Source organism: Balaenoptera ricei, chromosome X, assembly GCF_028023285.1.
Source record: "Balaenoptera ricei isolate mBalRic1 chromosome X, mBalRic1.hap2, whole genome shotgun sequence".
In the NCBI taxonomy this organism is placed as follows: Eukaryota; Metazoa; Chordata; class Mammalia; order Artiodactyla; family Balaenopteridae; genus Balaenoptera; species Balaenoptera ricei.
Window position 1 is genome coordinate 69,137,768 of NC_082660.1, and position 23,864 is coordinate 69,161,631.

General features: G+C 41.0%; 1 protein-coding gene across 1 annotated transcript; it reads right to left on the reverse strand.

Annotated features, from left to right (window-relative positions):
- Positions 1-4,491: 4,491 nt before the first annotated feature.
- Positions 4,492-8,760, reverse strand: LOC132357728 (phospholipid-transporting ATPase VA-like). The gene has a single exon (XM_059911428.1). The coding sequence runs from the start codon at positions 8,090-8,092 to the stop codon at positions 4,526-4,528; it is 3,567 nt and encodes a 1,188-aa protein (XP_059767411.1). The 5' UTR covers positions 8,093-8,760; the 3' UTR covers positions 4,492-4,525.
- Between the last annotated feature and the right edge of the window lie 15,104 nt (positions 8,761-23,864).

Here is a 23,864-nt window from a genome sequence, read left to right on the forward strand (position 1 = left end):
GCAAATATTTTCTCCCATTCTGAGGGTTGTCTTTTGGTCTTGTTTATGGTTTCCTTTGCTGTGCAAAAGCTTTTAAGTTTCATTAGGTCCCATTTGTTTACTTGTGTTTTTATTTCCATTTCTCTAGGAGCTGGGTCAAAAAGGATCTTGCTGCGATTTATGTCATAGAGTGTTCTGCCTATGTTTTCCTCTAAGAGTTTGATAGTGTCTGGCTTAACAATTAGGTCTTTAATCCATTTTGAGTTTATTTTTGTGTATGGTGTCAGGGAGTGTTCTAGTTTCATACTTTTACATGTACCTGTCCAATTTTCCCAGCACCACTTATTGAAGAGACTGTCTTTTCTCCACTGTATATGCTTGCCTCCTTTATCAAAGATAAGGTGACCATATGTGCGTGGGTTTATCTCTGGGCTTTCTATCCTGTTCCATTGATCTATATTTCTGTTTTTGTGCCAGTACCAAACTGTCTTGATTACTGTAGCTTTGTAATATAGTCTGAAGTCAGGGAGCCTGATTCTTCCAGCTCCATTTCTCGTTCTCAAGATTACTTTGGCTATATGGGGTCTTTTGTGTCTCCATACAAATTGTGAAATTTTTTGTTCTAGTTCTGTGAAAAATGCCAGTGGTAGTTTGATAGGGATTGCATTGAATCTGTAGATTGCTTTGGGTAGTAGAGTCATTTTCACAATGTTGATTCTTCCAATCCAAGAACATGGTATATCTCTCCATCTATTTGTATCATCTTTAATTTCTTTCATCAGTGTCCTATAATTTTCTGCATACAGGTCTTTTGTCTCCTTAGGTAGGTTTATTCCTAGATATTTTATTCTTTTTGTTGCAATGGGAAACGGGAGTGTTTTCTTAATTTCACTTTCAGATTTTTCATCATTAGTATATAGGAATGCAAGAGATTTCTGTGCATTAATTTTGTATCCTGCTACTTTAACAAATTCATTGATTAGCTCTAGAAGTTTTCTAGTGGCAGTTTTAGGATTCTCTATGTATAGTATCATGTCATCTGCAAACAGTGACAGCTTTACTTCTTCTTTTCCGATTTGGATTCCTTTTATTTCTTTTTCTTCTCTGAATGCTGTGGCTAACACTTCCAAAACTATGTTGAATAATAGTGGTGAGAGTGGGCAACCTTGCCTTGTTCCTGATCTTAGTGGAAATGGTTTCAGATTTTCACCATTGAGGACGATGTTGGCTGTGGGTTTGTCATATATGGCCTTTATTATGTTGAAGAAAGTTCCCTCTATGCCTACTTTCTGTAGGGCTTTTATCATAAATGGGTGTTGAATTTTGTCGAAAGCTTTCTCTGCATCTATTAAGATGATCATATGGTTTTTCTCCTTCAATTTGTTAATATGATGTATCACGTTGATTGATTTGCGTATATTGAAGAATCCTTGCATTCCTGGAATAAACCCCACTTCATCATGGTGTATAATCCTTTTAATGTGCTGTTGGATTCTGTTTGCTAGTATTTTGTTGAGGATTTTTGCATCTATGTTCATCAGTGATATTGGCCTGTAGTTTTCTTTCTTTGTGACATCTTTGTCTGGTTTTGGTATCAGGGTGATGGTGGCCTCGTAGAATGAGTTGGGAAGTGTTCCTCCCTCTGCCATATTTTGGAAGAGTTTGAAAAGGATAGGTGTTAGCTCTTCTCTAAATGTTTGATAGAATTCGCCAGTGAAGCCATCTGGTCCCGGGCTTTTGTTTGTTGGAAGATTTTAAATCACAGTTTCCATTTCAGTGCTTGTGATTGGTCTGTTCATATTTTCTATTTCTTCCTGGTTCAGTCTCGTTAGGTTGTGCATTTCTAAGAATCTGTCCATTTCTTCCAAGTTGTCCATTTTATTGGCATAGCGTTGCTTGTAGTAATCTCTCATGATCGTTTGTATTTCTGCAGTGTCAGTGGTTACTTCTCCTTTTTCATTTCTAATTCTATTGATTTGAGTCTTCTCCCTTTTTCTCTTGATGAGTCTGGCTAATGGTTTATCAATTTTGTTTATCTTCTCGAAGAACCAGCTTTTAGTTTCATTGATTTTTGCTATTGTTTCCTTCATTTCTTTTTCATTTATTTCTGATCTGATCTTTATGATTTCTTTCCTTCTGCTAGCTTTGGGTTTTTTTTGCTCTTCTTTCTCTAATTGCTTTAGGTGCAAGGTTAGGTTGTTTATTCGAGATGTTTCCTGTTTCTTGATGTAGGCTTGTATTGCTATAAACTTCCCTCTTAGCACTGCTTTTGCTGCATCCCATAGGTTTTGGGTCGTCGTGTCTCCATTGTCATTTGTTTCTAGGTATTTTTTGATTTCCCCTTTGATTTCTTCAATGATCACTTCGTTATTAAGTAGCGTATTGTGTAGCCTCCATGTGTTTGTAATTTTTACAGATCTTTTCCTGTAATTGATATCTAGTCTCATAGCGTTGTGGTCGGAAAAGATACTTGATACGATTTCAATTTTCTTAAATTTACCAAGGCTTGATTTGTGACCCAAGATATGATCTATCCCGGAGAATGTTCCATGAGCACTTGAGAAAAATGTGTATTCTGTTGTTTTTGGGTGGAATGTCCTATAAATATCAATTAAGTCCATCTTGTTTAATGTATCATTTAAAGCTTGTGTTTCCTTAGTTATTTTCACTTTGGATGATCTGTCCATTGGTGAAAGTGGGGTGTTAACGTCCCCTACTATGATTGTGTTACTGTTGATTTCCCCTTTTATGGCTGTTAGCATTTGCCTTATGTATTGAGGTGCTCCTATGTTGGGTGCATAAATATTTACAATTGTTATACCTTCCTCTTGGATCGATCCCTTGATCATTATATAGTGTCCTTCTTTGTCTCTTGTAATAGTCTTTATTTTAAAGTCTATTTTGTCTGATATGAGAATTGCTACTCCAGCTTTCTTTTGATTTCCATTTGCATGGAATATCTTTTCCCATCCCCTCACTTTGAGTCTGTATGTGTCTCTAGGTCTGAAGTGGGTCTCTTGTAGATAGCATATATATGGGTCTTGTTTTTGTATCCATTCAGCCAGTCTATGTCTTTTGGTGGGAGCATTTAATCCATTTACATTTAAGGTAATTATTGATATGTATGTTCCTATTCCTATTTTCTTAAATGTTTTGGGTTTGTTGTTGTAGGTGTTTTCCTTCTCTTGTGTTTCTTGCCTAGAGAAGTTCCTTTAGCATTTGTTGCAAAGCTGGTTTGGTGGTGCTGAACTCTCTCAGATTTTGCTTGTCTGTAAAGATTTTAATTTCTCCATCAAATCTGAATGAGATCCTTGCTGGGTAGAGTAACCTTGGTTGTAGGTTTTTCTCCCTCATGACTTTAAGTATATCCTGCCACTCCCTTCTGGCTTGCAGAGTTTCTGCTGAAAGATCAGCTGTTAACCTTATGGGGATTCCCTTGTGTGTTATTTGTTGTTTTTCCCTTGCTGCTTTTAATATGTTTTCTTTATATTTAATTTTTGATAGTTTGATTAATATGTGTCTTGGCGTGTTTCTCCTTGGATTTATCCTGTATGGGACTCTCTGTGCTTCCAGGACCTGATTAACTATTTCCTTTCCCATATTAGGGAAGTTTTCAACTATAATCTCTTCAAATATTTTCTCAGTCCCTTTCTTTTTCTCTTCTTCTTCTGGGACCCCTATAATTCGAATGTTGGTGTGTTTAATGTTGTCCCAGAGGTCTCTGAGACTGTCCTCAGTTCTTTTCATTCTTTTTTCTTTATTCTGCTCTGCAGTAGTTATTTCCACTATTTTATCTTCCAGGTCACTTATCTGTTCTTCTGCCTCAGTTATTCTGCTATTGATCCCGTCTAGAGTATTTTTTTTTTTTTTGCAAAGTGAAGGTTGTTTATTGCTTGTTATGATTTTAACAGGCGAGACCCTACATAGGAACTATAATACCTACAGGTGGTCTTTACCAAATGCCTGCATAGAGTAGAATGTTGGAATGAATTTCGTGTGTGTGTGTGTATGTGTGTTTTCCCAGAGTTCTCACTTTCCCTTTCCTGGTGAAGCAGAGCCCACCCTCCCAGTGGTGGGATTGAGAGACAGACAGTGGGGATCTCTGCTGGGGCCGTGTGCGTGCCCGTCACCTCCCCTCACATCATCCACACCCGCCCAGGGTTCACTGTGCTCACACGCGTTTCCACTAGGGGAAAGCAAACATCACACATGTTGAAGAAAACCAATCAGACTGCATTTTCTTATAAAATGAGATGAAAAAATAAATCTAAACCCACCTCTCAAGTGTCTCTCTTCCTTAAACTTTTATATACGATAAGGCTCTTATTTTTCTTTTCAATATACTCTAGTTAGAAATTTTAAAAAATAAACTTTTTTTGGGTACCTTTCATTTTCTGTGTTAGCCTTGGAAATATATAAAATACATCTCACTAGAACTCTTCTGTGCAAATAATAAACATAAATAATATTCACATCTATGTTATAAAAAAAGCATTTCGAGGTGTTCACCGCTGCCACCACCAGCTGTAGTCCCTGGAAGGAGGTCCTAGAAGTAGTCCGTGGTCTGCCCACTCAAGCCTTGCAGGTCCTGGTCTGGCTGCGGGGGGCTGGGTAGGAACTCGCTGTCCCGCTTGTCCATCTGTAAACCACTTTGGGAGAACTGTAGGACGCTTCCCAGCCCGCTGACCAGAGAGAGGGAGGAAATCCAGTTGAGTGAGCTGAGGCTGGGCAGGCTGAAGATGGACGACAGGGCAGCTGCCCTGCTGGCACTTGTGGGTTTCATCTTGGGGTCCCCTGGACAGCCTTCCGGGATCACCTCCCCTGGTGAGGAGGACCCCGTGGTCTGGCTGCCCAGGCCTTCCAGCAGGGTGTCCTCCCTCAGAGACACGCCCATGTCCACCACGGTGGGCACCCCGCTGGCCTCTGGGGAGCAGGCTGGCTGTTGTGAGTGCCAAAACACCTGCGAGCTACAGTCCTGGGAGAAGGACCCCAAGGCACTGATGCTCCTCTGTTCTGACGGTTCCGTCCTCGGTTCTCCTGGGAGGTGTCCCTGAGCAAAGGTCTCTTTGGGAGCCCTGAGTTTCCTGGGGGACCTTCTGACCAACTGGCGTCCCAGCTGCAGTTGGGTGGGGAAAAGGCTCCCCTGCAGGGCTTTGAAAAACAATCTGGGCAGCAGCGCGGCGACAGGTGCTATGAGACAAATGAAGTAAAACACAGGGTCGCCCATTAACGTCTGCATGGTCCAATAGGGGTTGGACGGAGGGTAGCACATTGCACAGGAAGCATTATAAATCAAAGCCACAGTGAAAAATAAAAGGATACTGAAGCCACAAGCCATCCAGTTGAGCCAGGTCCAGGTCTTGGTTTCTATACCCAGGTGCAGGAGGAAGGTGAACAGCGCGATGGTGGTGATGGGGGTCCCCCAGGTGAACATGTCTGTGTCTGAGTCGTGGTAGGCCAAATAGGGAATGAAAAAACACACGAGGCTCTGGAAGGCAGCATCAGCCATGTTCAACCAGAACGTACGAGGCCGATATTCCTCCATGTTCTGGCCAGTCTTGTAGAGCTGCGGCTTGGTCAGCAGCACGTCAGCCAGCACGACCTTGTCCAGCACCCCAGTCACAAGCTGGGGAAGCGATGAGAAGAGCAGATTAAAGAAGATCAGATACCACTGGTCAATCATGGCAGACGCAGAGAAGCCACAGTAAAACTGGAACCAAAACAGGAGGCCCACGAACATTGTGTTTTTGTAGAAGAAGTACAGCACCATGTTGGCAAGTCGGGAATAGCACCAATGTCCATGAACGATTAAGAGCCTCTCAAGGTATCGGAATTTGGGCACTGCGAAGTCGCTGGCCATCACTGCCTGCATGCCCTCCTGGCCTGAGAGTCCCACGCCCACATCTGCCACCTGGATCATGCTGACGTCATTGGCTCCATCTCCTATGGCCAGAGTCATGGCCTTGAGCTTGCTCCTGACCAGCTTCACCACCATGCTCTTCTGCAGGGGAGTCGAGCGACAGCAAAGGACAGACCGGCACTGCTTAGCAAGGAAGAGGAATTTGTCCTCCAGGTTTCTCTCGAGGGCATAGGCCAGACTTCTCCCATCGATCACAAGGCTGGGGCTGGGGCCAGAGATGGCGGCTGCAGAGGGCGAGCAGAGGGGGGAGAAGCCCACGCTCACGCCGCCAGCGGTCTTCTCGGCGGCACTGTGGGGGGTCCTGGACTGCACATAGTGTAGGCACTGGTCCAGCAGGGCTGCACACGCCTCCTGGGATTCGGCGTTCAGGGTGATGACTTCCTCGTCGTGGTCCAGCAGTTTGCAGGCGTAAGCGATGTTAATGGCTGTTTCCTGTTTGTCACCGGTGAGAACCCAAATCTGCAGGCCTGCTTGACGCAATTTAGCAATGGTTTCAGGAACTCCGTCCTGCAGGCGGTCTTCAATCCCAGTGGCACCCAACAGATGCAGATTCGTCTCCAGGCGAATGGCAGACTGAAACAGGAGCTCCTCGCGGTTGTCCAGGGCGGATTCCGCTTCCAAGTGGCTCTTCAGCCAACAGGCATACTCTTCCTTACTCAGAACCCTCTTGGCGATGCACAAGGTGCGCAGGCCCTCCACCGCGTACAGGTTGAGGTAGTTCTGAGTCTTGCTCCGGATCTTCTTTTGATGCCTTCCTCTGGCGTCATCTGTGGAGCAGGGCAGCAGGAGGTCCATGACCACCGAGTCAGCCCCCTTGGTGTAGACGTTGATCTCGTCCGTGAGTGGGTGCCGGATCACCACCGACATCCTCTTGCGGATGGAGTCGAAGCCCAGAGTGTGCAGGAGCTCGAAGGTGAGCCTGCCCAGGTGGGGCAGCTCTACCGACACCTGGTCGTGCAGTCGGTCCACGAGCGCGCAGCTGTAGGCGCGGGCGGCATAGACGAGCGCTGCCTCGTCGGGGCTCTCGGCCTCGTAGCGCAGCTCCCGCTCGGGCTCGGGCTCCTGTGCTGAGCACTCTGGTGCCCAGCCGTCCGCCCCGCTGCTGTAGCCATTGCTGGTGAGGGCCGGGGCCGGCGGGCCCAGCCTCTCCTCCAGCCGGAACAGCGTGCCGTCGGTGGCCAGCGTGGACAGGAGGCTGGACTTGTGCGCCGACTTGTTGGTGGCCATGCTCCCAATGCTGCTGCAGCCCGAGGCCAGGCGGCTGGGCGTGAACCTCCGGAGGAAATCTTCTATTGTCTTCACCGGGGACTTCAGCTCGAAGCGCACCCTCACCTTTTGTCGCGGCTGATCCGGGGACGTGACCACCACTGTGTTGCAGATGGTGAGTGCAATGAAGAAGTCGAAAATGTCAGACAGCTCAGGTGAGAGGTGGGCCAGTGGGTGCTCCTGGTGCCTTGCAAAGGCCAGGTACCTGTCACACTCGCTCACCTTCTCCAGCAGCTTCAGGTCGGGCGTTATGTCCTTCTCCATGGGGCTGCTGAAGGCTGTGTGCTTGGACAGCATGCTGGCCCTCTTGGCCTCGGCACGGCTGCTGGTGCGCCGGTGTGACCTGGTGCTCTGGCTCAGATGCACAATTCGGATGCTTTGGTGGCTCCCGGTGCTGCTGCGCTGGGGCAGCGAGCCCCCTCTGGGCACCACCTCCTCCTCCTCCGAGTCTGCCTCCTGGTACCTGGCCAGACGCCGGGCATTTGCATCATGAGAATATTCTATGCCAGACACAGTGCATCTTCGGAAAACCATCTTATTCTCGGTTAAAGTGCCAGTTTTATCGGAGAAGATATACTGTATCTGCCCTAGGTCTTCCGTGATGTTCAGGGCTCGGCACTGCAGCTGCGAGTCTGTCTCCTCATCATACAACTCTATATCCTGGTTAATGAAGTACACTTGGCATACTTTAACAATTTCAATGGAAACATACAAGGAAATTGGGATCAAAACCTGCAGAACTATTATCATTGTCAAAAACGAATAAACTGCAGCTGTGACTGGGGATAAAGAGGTGCCGTCAGACTCAGGGACATCAAATAATGATTTCTTCTCTTGATAGCGCTGCACCCATAGTCCATGTCCGACGGCCGAAAACAGAGACATACAAACGAGGAGGAGGACACACCAGAGCACGTCACAGTTCATCTGCCTCTACAGCCGGCTGCGCTTGTAGCGGGGCCCGCTGTTGTTGAGCAGAGCCTTGGTCTTGTGTCCTGCGTAGATGACGATGCCCACGACGGCTTCTGTGTTTCGGATGGTGCAGCCTCGAAGCAGCAGGTTTTCTTTGTAGAGCCCTGCCTTTTTCCCGTTGTCGTGTATGATGCACCCACGAAACCTAGTCAGGTCATTGTTGGGCTTCTCACACTCGATTACGCTGGTGAACGTCAAAGGATTGAATTCGGAGACGAGCTCGGAGAAGCCTCGGACCACCTGGCGCCGTTTCAGGTTGGTCTCTCCATCCAGGTTGGCTGTCTCGATGTGGCACAGCCCGTCGGGGTCACTGGAGTAGAGCAGCAGGATGTCTGCAGGGATGATCTCATTGCAGCGAAGACGCACAAAGTCTCCCACGTGGATTTCTTTCCAGAATCGGTTCACGTACTGCTTTTCTTCCCTGCTGAAGACGAGGCAGCCCAGGTGGTTGATCTCTTGGTCGGAGCGGTGACGGCTGTAGTCCTCCCACAGGTCCTTGAAGGCCGTGACCGCCAGGATGAAGAGCACAGGCGCCAGTGCCAGGCCGGGCTGAAAGGCGTTCACGGCCGGCACGAAGTTGAGCAGCGCGATGAAGACGAAGTACACGTTGGCCAGGCGATGGAACTGCTTGAACAAGTTCTTGGGCAGGAAGGACAGCAGAGTGTACTTGGTGGTCTTGAGCCGGTTGTCGGCCAGGTGCTGGGAGCCCCCGCACCGCCGCCGCCGCCGCACGCCCTAGAGTCTAGAGTATTTTTAATTTCATTTATTGTGTTTTTCATCGTTGCTTGGTTCCTCTTTAGTTCTTCTACATCCTTGTTAAATGTTTCCTGCATTTTGTCTATTCTATTTCCAAGATTTTGGATCATCTTTACTATCATTATTCTGAATTCTTTTTCAGGTAGATTGCCTATTTCCTCTTCATTTGTTAGTTCTGGTGTGTTTTGACCCTGCTCCTTCACCTGCTGTGTGTTTTTCTGTCTTCTCATTTTGCTTATCTTACTGTGTTTGGGGTCTCCTTTTCACAGGCTGCAGGTTCGTAGTTCCTGTTGTTTTTGGTATCTGTCCCCAGTGGCTAAGGTTGGTTCAGTGGGTTGTGTAGGCTTCCTGGTGGAGGGGACTAGTGCCTGTGTTCTGGTGGATGAGGTTGGATCTTGTCTTTCTGGTGGGCACGTCCATGTCTGGTGGTGTGTTTTGGGGTGTCTGTGGCCTTATTATGATTTTAGGCAGCCTCTCTGCTAATGGATGTGGCTATGTTCCTGTCTTGCTAGTTGTTTGGCATAGGGTGTCCAGAACTGTAGCTTGCTGGTCGTTGAGTGAAGCTGGGTCTTGATGTTGAGATGGAGATCTCTGAGAGATTTTCGCCATTTGGTATTATGTGGAGCTGGGAGGTCTCTTGTGGACCAGTGTCCTGAAGTTGGCTCTCCCACCTCAGAGGCACAGCCCTGATGCTTGGCTGGAGCACCAAGAGCCTTTCATCCACACAGCTCAGAGTATAAGGGAGAAAAAAATAGAAAGAAAGAAAGAAAGAGGATAAAATAAAATAAAATAAAGCTATTATAATAAAAAATAAGAAAACAAAATTATTAAGAGTAAATGTATTCAGAATTTTTTTTTTAATTTTTAAAGATAGATTTATTAATTTTTTAAAATAAAAAATAAGAAAAAAATTATTAAGAAAAAAATTTATTAAGAAAAAAATTTTTTCAATTTTTTAAAATACAAAATATGAAAAAACTTATAAAATTTTTTTTTTAATTTCTAAAAATAGAAAATAAGGCAAAAATTATTAAGGAAACATTTATTAGGAAAAAAAAATTTTTTTTAAGTAAAAAAAAAAACAAAAACAGACAGACCTAACACTAGGACTAATGGTGAAAGCAAAGCTATACAGACAAAATCTCACTGAGAAGCATACTCACAAAAAAAGGAAAAGGGGAAAAATTAATATATCCTGCTCCCAAAGTCCACCTCTTGCATTTGGGATGATTCGTTGTCTATTCAGGTATTCAACAGATGCAGGCACATCAATTGTTTGTGGAGCTTTAATCCGCTGCTTCTGAGGTTGCTGGGAGAGATTTCCCTTTCTCTTCTTTGTTCATACAGCTCCTGGGGTTCATCTTTGGATTTGGACCCGCCTCTGCATGTAGGTCGCCTGAGGACATCTGTTCCCCGCCCAGACAGAACGGGGTTAAAGGAGCAGCTGCTTCGGGGGCTCTGGCTCACTCAGGCCGGGGGGAGGGAGGGGTATGGATGTGGGGCGAGCCTGTGGCAGCAGAGGCCGGTGTGACGTTGCAGCAGCCTGAGGCGCGCCGTGTGTTCTCCCGGGGAAGTTGTCCCCGGACCACGGGAGCCCGGCAGCAGCGAGCTGCACTGGCTCCTGGGAGTGGCGGTGTGGAGAGTTACCTGTGCTCACACACAGACTTCTTGGTGGCAGCAGCAACAGCCCTAGCGTCTCCCGCCTGTCTCTGGGGTCCGCGCTGACAACCGCGGCTCGCGCCTGTCTCTGGATTCCGTGCTGTTAGCCGCGGCCCGCGCCCGCCTCTGGGGTCCGTGCTGATAGCCGCGGCTCGCGCCCGCCTCTGGGGTCTGCGCTGATAGCCGCGGCTCGTGCCCGTCTCTGGAGTTCGTCTAGACGGTGCTCTGAATCCCCTCTCCTTGCACGCCACGAAACAAAGAGGCAAGAAAAAGTCTCTTGCCTCTTCGGCAGCTGCAGACTTTTTCTCAGGCTCCCTCCCAGCCAGCTGTGGCGCACTAGCCCCCCTCAGGCTGTGCCATGCCGCCAGCCCCAGTCCTCTCCCTGCGATCCAACTGAAGCCCGAGCCTCGGCTCCCAGCCCCCGCCCGCCCCGGCGGGTGAGCAGACAAGGCTCTCGGGCTGGTGAGTGCTGCTCGGCGCCGAGCCTCTGTGCGGGAATCTCTCCATTTTTCCCTCTGCGCTCCTGTTGCTGTGGGATCCGCACTGATACCCGCAGCTCGCGCCCGTCTCTGGAGTTCGTTAAGGCGGCGCTCTGAATCCCCTCTCCTTGCGCACCGCGAAACAAAGAGGCAAGAAAAAGTCTCTTGCCTCTTCAGCAGCTGCAGACTTTTTCCCGGACTCCCTCCCGGCTAGCACCGAAGCCCGAGCCTCAGCTCCCAGCCCCGCCTGCCCCGGTGGCTGAGCAGACAAGCCTCACGGGCTGGTGAGTGCTACTCAGCACCGATCCTCCGTGTGGGAATCTATCCGCTTTGCCCTCCGCAGCCCCGTGGCTGTGCTCTCCTCCGTGACTCCAAAGCTTCCCCCCTCTGCCACCCTCAGTCTCTGCCCACGAAGGGGCTTCCTAGTGTGTGGAAACCTTTCCTCCTTCACGGCTCCCTCTCACTGGCGCAGGTCCCGTCCCTATTCTTTTGTCTCTGTTATTTCTTTTTTCTTTTGCCCTACCCAAGTACGTGGGGATTTTCTTGCCTTTTGGGAGGTCTGTCGTCTTCTGCCAGCGTTCAGTGGGTGTTCTGTAGGAGCAGTTCCACGTGTAGATATGTTTCTACTGTATCTGTGGGAAGGAAGGTGATCTCCGCGTCTTACTCTTCCGCCATCTTGCTCCTCCCCTCCTGCACCATCTTTTTAATAAGCTCAGGCTCTTCCAAAAGATACAGCGTCGCTTCTGCCTCTCTCTCTCTCTGCCCCAAACTCTCCTGAAGAAACGGGCTACCTGGTCCAAGGGCAGGAGGGCAGGGCGAACCTATCAGAAGAAGCTGACGTTCACAGCTCCGCACTGTGGCGTTTCGGCCAGCGGTGGCCTTGTTTCGGCGGAGCGGCGGCCCTCACCGGTTTTTTTTTTATATATGGCCTTAACCATTTTGAGGTTTTTTTTCTCAAAGAGTTTTCTTCTCTTCCTAGTGATGAGTATTTTTATCATGAAAGTTTGAATTTTTTCAAATGCTTTTTCTGCATCATTTGAGATGGCCGTGTGTTTTTTCCCTGTTGTTCTGTTGATGTAGTGTATTACATTGATAGATTTTCATATATTGAACCATCATTGCATTCTGGGAATAAATCCCAATTGATCATGGTGTATAATTCTTTAATCTGCTACTGAATTTGGTTTGTATTTTTGTCAAGGATTTTTACATAAACCTTCAAAAAGGACATTGGTCTTTAGTTTTCTTTTCTTGAAGTGTCTTTGTCTGATTTCAGTATCAGGGTAATACTGACCTCATAGAATAAGTTATGAAGTGTTCCCTCCTCTACAATTTTTGAGTTTGAGAAGAATTGGTGTTATTTATTTCTTCTTTAAGTGTTTGGTAGAATTAACCAGTGAAGCCATCTGGTCCAGGACTTTTCCTTGTTGGGAGGTTTTGATTACTGATTCAATTGTCTTATTAGTTGTAGATCTATTCAGATTCTGTTTCTTTGTAATTCAGGCTTGATAGCTTTCAAGTTTTTAGGAATTTATCCATTTCATCTACGTTACTCAATTTGTTGGCATACCACTGTTCATAGTATAATCACTGTTTATCATAGTATAAACCACTGTTCATAGTATAATCTGTTTTGTTTCTCTAGAATTGGTAGTAATGTCATCACTTTCATTTCTGATTTTAGAAATTTGAATTATCTGCCTTTTCCTTGGTCAATCCAGATAAAGCTTATTCAATTTTTTAATCTTTTCAAAGAAATCAACTTTTGGTTTTTGTTGATTTTCTTTATTATTATTATTTTTAAATTATATCATCTCTAACCATTATTATTTCCTTCCTTCTGCTAGGTTCAGGTTTAGTTTGTTTCCCTTTTTCTAGTTCTTTAAGTTGTAAAGTTACCTTATTGATTTATTTCTTTCTTGTAATATAAGAATTTGACAGCTTATATATTTCCTTCAGCATTGATTTTGCTGCATCCTACAAGTTTTGATATGTTGTGTTTTCATTTTCATTAGTCTCTATACATTTTTAATTTTACTTTTGATTTCATCATTGACTTGTTTGTTTAAGACAACTGTTGCTTAACTTCCACATATTGTGAAATTTCTATTTTTTCCCTGTTCTTGATTTCTAACTTCATCCTGTAGTGGCTAGAGAAGATAGTTTGTATCATATCTATTTAAAAAATCTTTTGAGGCTTTTTTGTGGCCTGACGTTTGGTCTGTCCTAGAAAATGTCCCATGTGCACTTGAAAAGAATGTGTATTCTGTTGCTGTTCTGTAGAGTGTTCTGTATATGTCTTTTAGAAGTTGGCATTTTTTCAAGTCCTTTATTTCCTTACTTATGTCTTCTTGCTCTAAGAATTATTGAAAGTGGGTTGTTGAGGTCCTCAACTATTATTTCGAACGGTGTATTTTTGCCTTCTGTCAATTTTGTTGAACATATTTTGGGAGTTTGTTATTAGGTGCATAAATATTTATAATTGTTATTTGTTCCTTCTTTATTGAAACTTTTGTTAATAAACAATGTCCTTTGTTCCATGTAAACTTTAAAGTATATTTTGTCTGAAAATGGCACAGCTCCCTCAGCTCTCTTTTGGTTACTGTTTATGTCGAATATTATTTTATGTACTTTTACTTTCAACCTATTTTTGTCTTTAGATCTTAAATAAGTCTTTTGTAGAAAGCATATAGTTGGATCTTGTTTTTTTTTAATCTATTCTGCCAATTTTTATTGATTGGAGAGTTAAGTCTATTGACATGTAAAGTAAGTACTGGTAAAGAGTGACTTGCTTCTGCAGTTTGGTTATTTGCTATATGCTTTCTACTGTTTTTGTCCATTATATCCTTGGTTTTCATCTTTTGTATTTAGTTCATTTTTTACAGTGATACATTTAAATTCCCTTCTAATTTCCTTTTATATGTATTCAATAGTGATTTTCTTTGTGGTTACCATAGTGATTACGTTTAATGTCCTAAAGTTACAACAGTCTAATTTGAGTTCATACCAGCTTAAGTTCAATAGCATACACAAACTCTACTCCTATATATCTCCATTACCAGCCTCTTTTAGTTACTGATGTCACAAATTACATTTTTTATACATTGTGTTTCCTCAAGCATAGACTTATACTTTGTATGAATTTTTTCTTTTAAATCATCTAGAAAATAAAAAGTGGAGTTACAAAGCTACATTGCTTGTATAATTGTCCGTATCTTTACCTTTACTGACACCTTTATTTCTTCACATGGCTTCAAGTTATTGTGTAGCATTTTTTGAATCCCAACCTGAAATAGTCTCTTTAGCATTTCTTGAAATTGTAGTGGTAATGAACTCCCTCAGTTTCTATTTATCTGGAAATGTCTTAATTTCTTTCTCATTTTTGGAGAAGAGTTTTACTGGATACAGACTTTTTGGTTGACAGTATTTTTCTTTATGTACTTTGAATATATCAGTATTTTGGCCTCCAAGGTTTCTGATGAAAAAAACTTACTGACAATATTATTGAGCAACCCATCAATGTGGTGAGTCACATTTCTCTTGCTGCTTCCAAGATTATCTTTGTCTTTGGTTTTTGAAAGTTTGATTATAATGTCTTGGTGTGGGTTTCTTTGGGTTTATTTTACTTAGAGTTTGTTAAGCTTCTTGGATTTATAGATTCATGTCTTTCCTCAAATTTGAGAAATTTTGTTTATCATTTCCTCAAATAATCTCTCTTCCTTTATCTTTCTCTCTCCTTTTTCTCAGACTCCTATAATACATATTAGTCTGCTTGATTGCATAAATACCTCAGGCTCTGGTCACTTTGCTACACTCTTTTTTCTTTTCTGTTCCTCTGAATCAAATAATTACAAATGTTCTATATTGTTTATTGATTCTTTCTTTTCCTTGCTCAAATCTACTATTAAACCCCTCTAGTGAATTTTTCAATTCAGTTATTACATTTTTAGTTCAGAAATTTCTTTTTGCTTCATTTTATAATTTCTATCTTTGTTGATATTCTCATTTTGTTTATATATGGTTTTCCAAATTTCCTTTAGTTCTTTGCTTGTGTTTTCCTTTAGCTCTTTGAGCATTTCAAGATAGTTTTTAGTATAAAGTATAATTTAAAGTATAACTTTGTATAATCAGTCATAATCCTGTATTACTTTAGGGGTGGTTGCTTCACTTTAGTTTCTTCCTTCAAATGCGGGTGTTTTACTGCTAGTTTTTAAAAATATTCTTTGTAGGTTTTGTTGTTGTCACTGCTGCTGAAAATTGGGCTTTTAAAAACACAGTCACCTCACCTAGTGTTTGCATACTTGCTGGGTACTAAGGAAGTTCTTCATTAATTGACTTGGTCTTGGTTCTTAGTTTTGCAATCAGCCTGAGGAAAAAAACTAAAGTCCTCTAAAGTCATTTTGGAGCATGCATTCTGCTTGGGTTTGTTTGTTTGTGGTGTTTCCCATTTCCCATTATATACAGGCACTTTTATATTCTTAATTTACCAAAGAGATTTACTCCAAGTTTACTTCAGGACCTTTGATGATCTATTTTATATCTACACCCATAATCTCTTGTCCCAGGCATCTGGGGTTTAATCTCTGCAGCTTTCCTCAGCAATAACCACTCCTTCTCCCTGCCTGAAATCTAAAGCAAAACAGAAAACAATTCTTCAAGCAACCTGCAATAGGTTAGAATATTATATGTAAGGTCAACCTAGCTCCCTACAGTTTCATGGAGGAATTGGATGTCTGCCGTTGTTTATATAATGTAACAACACAACCCATCAGCTCTTGTCCCAGGTGTCTAAATGCCTGGGTCTCCATGCAGTAAATTCCTCCCTCAGTCTCTGTGAAGATTTGATTTCAGGACCCCCACAGATAGCAAACCCTGTGGATGCTCAAGTCCCTTATATAAAATAGCACATTATTTGCATATAACTGACAGACTTTCTTTCCTATACTTTAAAACATCTCTAGATTACTATAATAGCTAATACAATGTAAATACTGTGTAAATAGTTATAGATACAATGTAAATGCTATGCAAATAGTTGCCTGTTTGTGGCAAATTCAAGTTTTGTTTTTTGGAACTTTCGGGATTTTTTTCTGAATATTTTTCAATCATGCTTGGTTGAATTTGTGGATGTGGAATCTGCGGATATGGAGGGAAGACTTTGTTCCCAAGAAGCCTGTGCTGCTCTGGCTGCCTGAGATTTGAGTAATGTTACTCTTTCCCTTGCCTGATATTTGAGTTAGGCAAACAAAACTGTCATTTAGGTATCCCTTAGCAAGGGTAGAATATTGCAGGTCAGGTCTGCTATGCTCCCTCTAATTTGAGGTACAGAATTGGGAACTAGGCTACCACCTCCTCCAAACTAAGTCTTTGTTGTGCAGATGAGGGAGTAGGGAAAGGGCAAGCAAAAATATTACAAAATTTCCTATGATTTTGATTGTGGCTTTTTCTTGATTGGTCATTCATTTGGTTGCCGTAAACTTTTCACTGTTTTCAGAGCTCTTATAAGATGGTGTTAGCCAATTTTTGGTTACTTTTTAGTTGTTTCCATGGGGAAACAAGACTTGAAGCTTCCTAGTCTGCCAGTTTGCTGATATCACTATCATCCACTTTTTTCCAGGTTTATTGAGATATAATTGACATATAATATTGTGTAAGGTGTACAGTGTGATGATTTGATACATGTATATATCGTAAAATGTTTACCACAATAGGGTAGTTAACACATCCATCATCTCATATAGTTACCTTTTTTTTGTTGTTGTTACTTGAGTACACTTAAGAGCTACTGTCATAGTAACTTTCAAGTGTACAATACAGTATTGTCAACTATAGTCAACATGTATGTTAGTTCCTTGAAATTCATTCCTCTTATAACTGAAAGTTTGTACTCTATGAATAACATCTCCCTATTTCCTTCACTCCCCATCTCCTGGTAACCATCAATCTACTCTGTTAAAATGAGTTCAATGTTTTTAGATACCACAGATAAGTGAAAACATATAGTACTTGTTTTTCTCTGACTTATTTCACATATCATAATACCCTCACATTCCACCTGTATTGTCCCAAATGGCAGGATTTCCTTATTTTTTAATGACTGAATAATATTCCCGTGCGTGTGTGTGTGTGTGTAAAGTTTTCTTTATCCATTCATCCACTGATGAACAGTTAGGTTATTTTCATGTCTTAACTACTGTAAATAATGCTGCAATAAACATGGGAATGCAGCTATTTCTTAGAGACAGTGATTTAATTTCCTTTGGATATACACCCAGAAGTGAGATCGTTGGATCATATGGTAGTTCTAATTTTAATGTTTTGGGGAACTTCCATTCTGTTTTCCAAAATGGTTGTATCAATTTACATTCCAAAGAAAAGTGCACAAGGGTTCCATTTTCTCCACATCCTTGCCAACATTTGTAATCTCTTATGTTTTTGATAATAGTCATTCTAATATGTATGAGATATATCTCAATGTGGTTTTGATTTTTGCTGGTGATTAGTTATGTTGATCATCTATTCATATACTTGTAGGCCACATGTATATCTTCTTTGGGAAACTGTCTGTTCAGGACCTTTGCCCACTTCTAAATCAGAATATTTGTTTTTGTTCCCATTGAGTTGTGTGAGTTTCTTATATATTTTGGATATTAACCCCTTATCAGACAAATGATTTAGCAATATTTTCTTCCATTCTGTAAGTTGGCTAGTCACATTGTCGAATTTTTTTTTTTGCCTGTCAGAAACTTTTTAGTTTGATGTACTCCCATGTTTTGTGCTGGTCTAAGCCTATCAATAACCAATGTTGTGGTTGGGCTGGACCTTGTGGTTCTTATTATAATTGCAAGATGCCCTTTAGCAAAAACCTTCAGGGAACTTTGAAAAAAAGTAGAAGTTTAATACTTATAAGACCTGGAAGTTGCACAGCACAACTGGAGCCACATATCAAGGTCATGGGTAGAAAGAGAGAGAACACATGAGCCTGGTTCCTGCTTTTATTAGAGTCGAGGGTGGGGGCCTAGGCTTTGTGGGATCACTCTATTGGTGAATTTAAAACATGAGTGGGTTTTTACATCAATATCCATAAAAAATATTAGTCTGCACTTTCCTTTTTTATACTGTTTTTGTCTGGCTTCAGTATCAGGGTAATACTAGCTTCATAAAAAGAGTTAGGCAGTATTCTCTCCTATTCAATATTTTTGTTTGCTGTAGCTTTTACTTTTTAAAATTTGTTTATTTTTATTGAAGCATGGTTGATTTACAGGGTTGTGTTAGTTGCAGGTGTAGAGCAAAGTGATTCATACATATATATACATATGTATGAATACATACATATATGTCTATTTTTTCAAATTCTTTTCCCTTATAGGTTATTTAAAAACATTGAGTATTTTTCCCTGTGCTATACAGTAGGTCCTTGTTGGTTATCTATTTTATGTATAGTACTGTGTATATGTCAATCCCAAATGCTTGATTTATCCCTCACCCATCTCCCCTTCGGTAACCATAAGTTAGTTTTCTATGTCTTTGGGTCTGTTTCTGTTTTGTATATAAGTTCATTTGTATCATTTTTTAGATTCCACATATAAGCGATATCATATGATATTTGTCTTTCTATCCCTGGCTTACTTCACTTAGTATGATAATCTCTAGGTCCATCCATATGGCTGAAAATGACATTATTTCATTCTTTTTTATGGCTGAGTAATATTCCATTTTATATGTGCCACATCTTCTTTATCCATTCATCTGTTGATGGACATTTCGGTTGCTTCCATGTCCCGGCTATTGTAAATATTGCTGCTACGAACATTGGGGTGCATGTATTTCTTGAATTATGGTTTTCTCCAGATATATGTCCAGGAGTGGGATTGCTGGATCATATGGTAGCTCTATTTTTAGTTTTTTAAGGAACCTCTACACAGTTCTCCATAGGATCTGTACCAATTTACATTCCCACCAACAGTGTAGGAGGGTTCCTTTTTCTCCACACGCTCTCCAGCATTTATTATTTGAAGACTTTTGGTGATATCCATTCTGATCAGAGTGGGGTGATACCTCATTGTAGTTTTGATTTGCAATTCTCTCATAATTAGTGGTGTGGAGCATCTTTGCATGTACCTTTTGGCCATCTGTATGTCTTCTTTGGAGAAATGTTTATTTAGATCTTCTGACCATTTTTCAGTTGGACTGTTTGGTTTTTTGATATTAAGCTATATGAGCTTGGAGATTAATCCCTTGTTGGTCACATCATTTGCAAGTATTTTCTCCCATTCTGTTGGTTGTCTTTTCATTTTGTTTATGGTTTCCATTGTGTGCAAAAGCTTTTAAGTTTAATTAGGTCCCATTTGTTTATTTTTGATTTTATTTCCATTACTCTAGGAGACAGATCCAAGAAGATATTGCTGCGATTTATGTCAAAGAGTGTTCTATCTATGTTTTCCTCTAAGAGTTTTGTAGTATCCGTTCTTACATTTAGGTCTTTAATCAATTTTGAGTTTATTTTTGTCTGTGGTGTGTGGTGTTACAGAATGTTATAATTTCATTCTTTTACATGTAGCTGTCCAGTTCTCCCAGCACCACTTATTGAAGACACTGTCTTTTTCCATTATATATTCTTGCTTCCTTTGTCATAGATTAGGTGACCATAGGTGCATGGGTTTATCTCTGGGCTTTCTTTCCTGTTCCACTGATCTATATTTCTGTTTTTGTGCCAGTACCATACTGTTTTGATGACTGTAGCTTTGTAGTATAGTCTGAAGTCAGGGAGCCTGATTCATCCAGCTCTGTTTTTCTTTCTCAAGATTGTTTTGGCTATTTGGGGCCTTTTGTGTTTCCTTAAAAACTGTAAATTTTTTGTTCTAAGTCTGTGAAAAATGTCATTGGTAATATGATAGGGATTGCACTGAATCTGTAGATTGCCTTGGGGATATAGTCATTTTCACAGTATTGATTCTTCCAATCCAAGAACATGGTATATCTTTCCATCTGTTTGTGTCATCTTTAATTTCTTTCATCAGCATCTTACAGTTTTCAGAGTACAGGTCTTTTGCCTCTTAGGTAGGTTTATTCCTAGGTATTTTATTCTTTTTGATGCAATAGTAAATGTGATATTTTTTCTTAGTTTCTCTTTCTGATCTTTTGTTGTTAGTGTATAGAAATGCAACAGATATCTGTGTATTAATTTTGTATCCTGCAACTTTACCAGATTTATTGATGAGCTCTAGTAGTTTTCTGTTAGCATCTTTAGGCTTTTCTATGCGTAGAATCATGTCATCTGCAAACAGTGACAGTTTTACTTCTTCTTTTCCAATTTGGATTCCTTTTATTTCTTTTTCTTCTCTGAGTGCTGTGGCTTGGACTGCAAAACTGTGTTGACTAAAAGTGGTGAGAGTGGACATCCTTGTCTTCTTCTTGATCTGAGAGGAAATGCTTTCACCTTTTCACCATTTTGTATGTTAGCTGTGGTTTTGTCATGTATGGGCTTTATTATGTTGAGGTATGTTCCCTCTATGCCCACTTTCTGGAAAGTTTTTATCATAAATATGTGTTGAATTTTATCCAAAACTTTTTCTGCATCTATTAAGATTATCATATGGTTTTTATTCCTCAATTTGTAAATGTGGTGGATTGGTATGTGGATACTGAAAAAATCCTGCATCCCTGTGATAAATCCCTCTTGATCATGGTGTATGATCCTTTTAATGTATTGTTGGATTTGGTTTGCTAGTATTTTGTTGAGGATCTCTGTGTCTACGTTCATCAGTGATATTGGCCTGTAATTTTCTTTTTTTGTGGTATCTTCATCTGGTTTTGGTATCAGGGTGATGGTGGCCTCATAGAATGAGTCCAGAAATGTTCCTTCCTCTTCAATTTTTTGAAATAGTTTCAGAAGGATAGGTGTTAACTCTTCTCTAAATGTTTGGTAGAATTTGCCTGTGAAGCCATCTGTTCCTGGACTTTTGTTTGTTGGGAATTTTTAAATCACGTATTCAATTTCAGTACTTGAAACTGGTCTGTTCGTATTTTCTACTTTTTCCTGGTTCAGTCTTGGCAAACTGTTAGAACAAATAAATTAATTCAGAAGTTTCAAGATATAAAATCAACACACAGAAATCAGTTGCATTTCTATACACTACCATGATCTCTCTGAGAGAGAAAACAATCCCATTCACAATATTATCAAAAGAAATAAAATGCATAGGAATAAATTTAATCAAGGAAGTGAACCGAAAGATCTATACACTTGTAACAGTGAGGTATCACCTCACACTTGTCAAAATAGCTATCATCAGAAAGTCTACAAGTAAGAAATATTGGCAAGGACGTGGAGAAAAGGGAACTCCTGTACACTATTTGCGGGGATGTAAATTGGTGCAGCCACTATGGAAAACCTTATGGAGATTCCTCAAAAAACTAAAAATATAACTACCATATGATCCAGCAATTCCATTCCTGGGTATATATCTGTAGAAAACAAAAACACTAATTCTTAAAGATACATGCACCCCAATGTTCATAGCAGCACTGTTTACAGTAACCATGACGTGGAAACAACCCAACTAAACAGAACTATGGATAAAGAGGGTGTGTGTGTATGTGTGTGTGTAATGGAATATTGCCCAACCCTAAAAAGAATGAAATTCTGTCATTTGCAGTAACATGGATGGACTTACAGAATATTATGCTTAGTGAAATGTAGACAGAGAAAGACAAATACTGTATGATATCACTAATATGTGGAATCTAAAAAATAATAGAAATGAATATATATGCAAAATAGAAATAGACTCACTGATATAGAAAATAAAACTGTGGTTACCAAAGAGGAGAAGGAAGGGTGGAGGGACAAATTAGGGTATGGGATTAACATATACAAACTACTATGTATAAAAATAAATGAGCAACTAGGATATATTGTATTGCACGGGAATTATAGCTCTGATCTTTAATGACTTATTATGGAGTATAATCTGCAAAAATACTGAGTCACTGAATCATTAAAAATAATCAAAAGCCCAGAAATAAACCCATGTATATACAGTCAACTAATACTTCACATGTGAGCCAAGAATACTCATGGGGAAAGAATAGACTCTTGATAAATAGTGTTGCAGTAACTTCACATCAAAAGAATGAAATTGAGCTCCTAACTTATACCACTCACAAAAATTAACTCAAAATGGATTAATGACTTAAAAGTAAGACCCTAACCTGTAAAACTCCTAAAAGAAAACATAAGGGAAAGACTCCTTGAAAATAGCATTGGCAATGATTTTTTGGATAGCTGTAATGAGAAAACAGCTCTTTTGGGTTGCTACCTGGGCATTTAACAGTATGATCATCTTGCTCACACCCAGAGTCTGGACACTTAGATAAGAAACTGATCTTAGAATTCCTGCCTTATAAGTAATAGCTGCTTGCTACCCTGCTCTCTATCTCCTGCTCCCTCCCAACTTCAGATGGAAGATTGCCCTTTCCCCAGTTCATTGCACCCCCTGTTTCTGGGATCTGTCTGTAATAAATTTTATGACTTTACTTCCTTTGTGTGAGTGTATTGAAACAGTGTCTCCAATCAAAATGACCCCTGGAGTTGTTCATTCCCAAAGTGGGAGCTTGGATGCTAAGGAAGCTACCTGCCAACACCGTGTAGGTGGCTTGTGCTTCCTCATTCAGTAAGTCATAATCTGCATATTTTTTTTCTGCATACTTTTAATTTAATATATCACCTAAGCCTCCCTGGCACAACAGGACACAAATGCACAAGCAACCAAAGGAAAAATCAACACGATGTAGTGTAAGCCCTGACAGTTTTTTTCTTTGTTTTTTTCTTTAATACAAGTGCCTGAAATAAGCTTTTATTGCTAAGGCATCCATTTCAAAGAGACATCCACTTCAAAGACAGCTATCTCAAATAAACACATTGTCAGCTACATGACTAGATAGATAGGCAGTCCACCTCCTCCCCACTGAGATGCCTTTGTTTTAGGGATCTTGGTTGATTTCAGTAACTGACCATTTGGACTACTTGTTTTTTCTCTTCCCACATTTTAAATTCCCACTCATGTTTTAAATCCAAATTGGAAAAGAAGAAGTAAAACTGTCACTGTTTGCAGATGACATGATTCTACGCATAGAAAAGCCTAAAGATGCTAACAGAAAACTACTAGAGCTCATCAATAAATCTGGTAAAGTTGCAGGATACAAAATTAATACACAGATATCTGTTGCATTTCTATACACTAACAACAAAAGATCAGAAAGAGAAACTAAGAAAAAATATCACATTTACTATTGCATCAAAAAGAATAAAATACCTAGGAATAAACCTACCTAAGAGGCAAAAGACCTGTACTCTGAAAACTGTAAGATGCTGATGAAAGAAATTAAAGATGACACAAACAGATGGAAAGATATACCATGTTCTTGGATTGGAAGAATCAATACTGTGAAAATGACTATATCCCCAAGGCAATCTACAGATTCAGTGCAATCCCTATCATATTACCAATGACATTTTTCACAGACTTAGAACAAAAAATTTACAGTTTTTAAGGAAACACAAAAGGCCCCAAATAGCCAAAACAATCTTGAGAAAGAAAAACAGAGCTGGATGAATCAGGCTCCCTGACTTCAGACTATACTACAAAGCTACAGTCATCAAAACAGTATGGTACTGGCACAAAAACAGAAATATAGATCAGTGGAACAGGAAAGAAAGCCCAGAGATAAACCCATGCACCTATGGTCACCTAATCTATGACAAAGGAAGCAAGAATATATAATGGAAAAAGACAGTGTCTTCAATAAGTGGTGCTGGGAGAACTGGACAG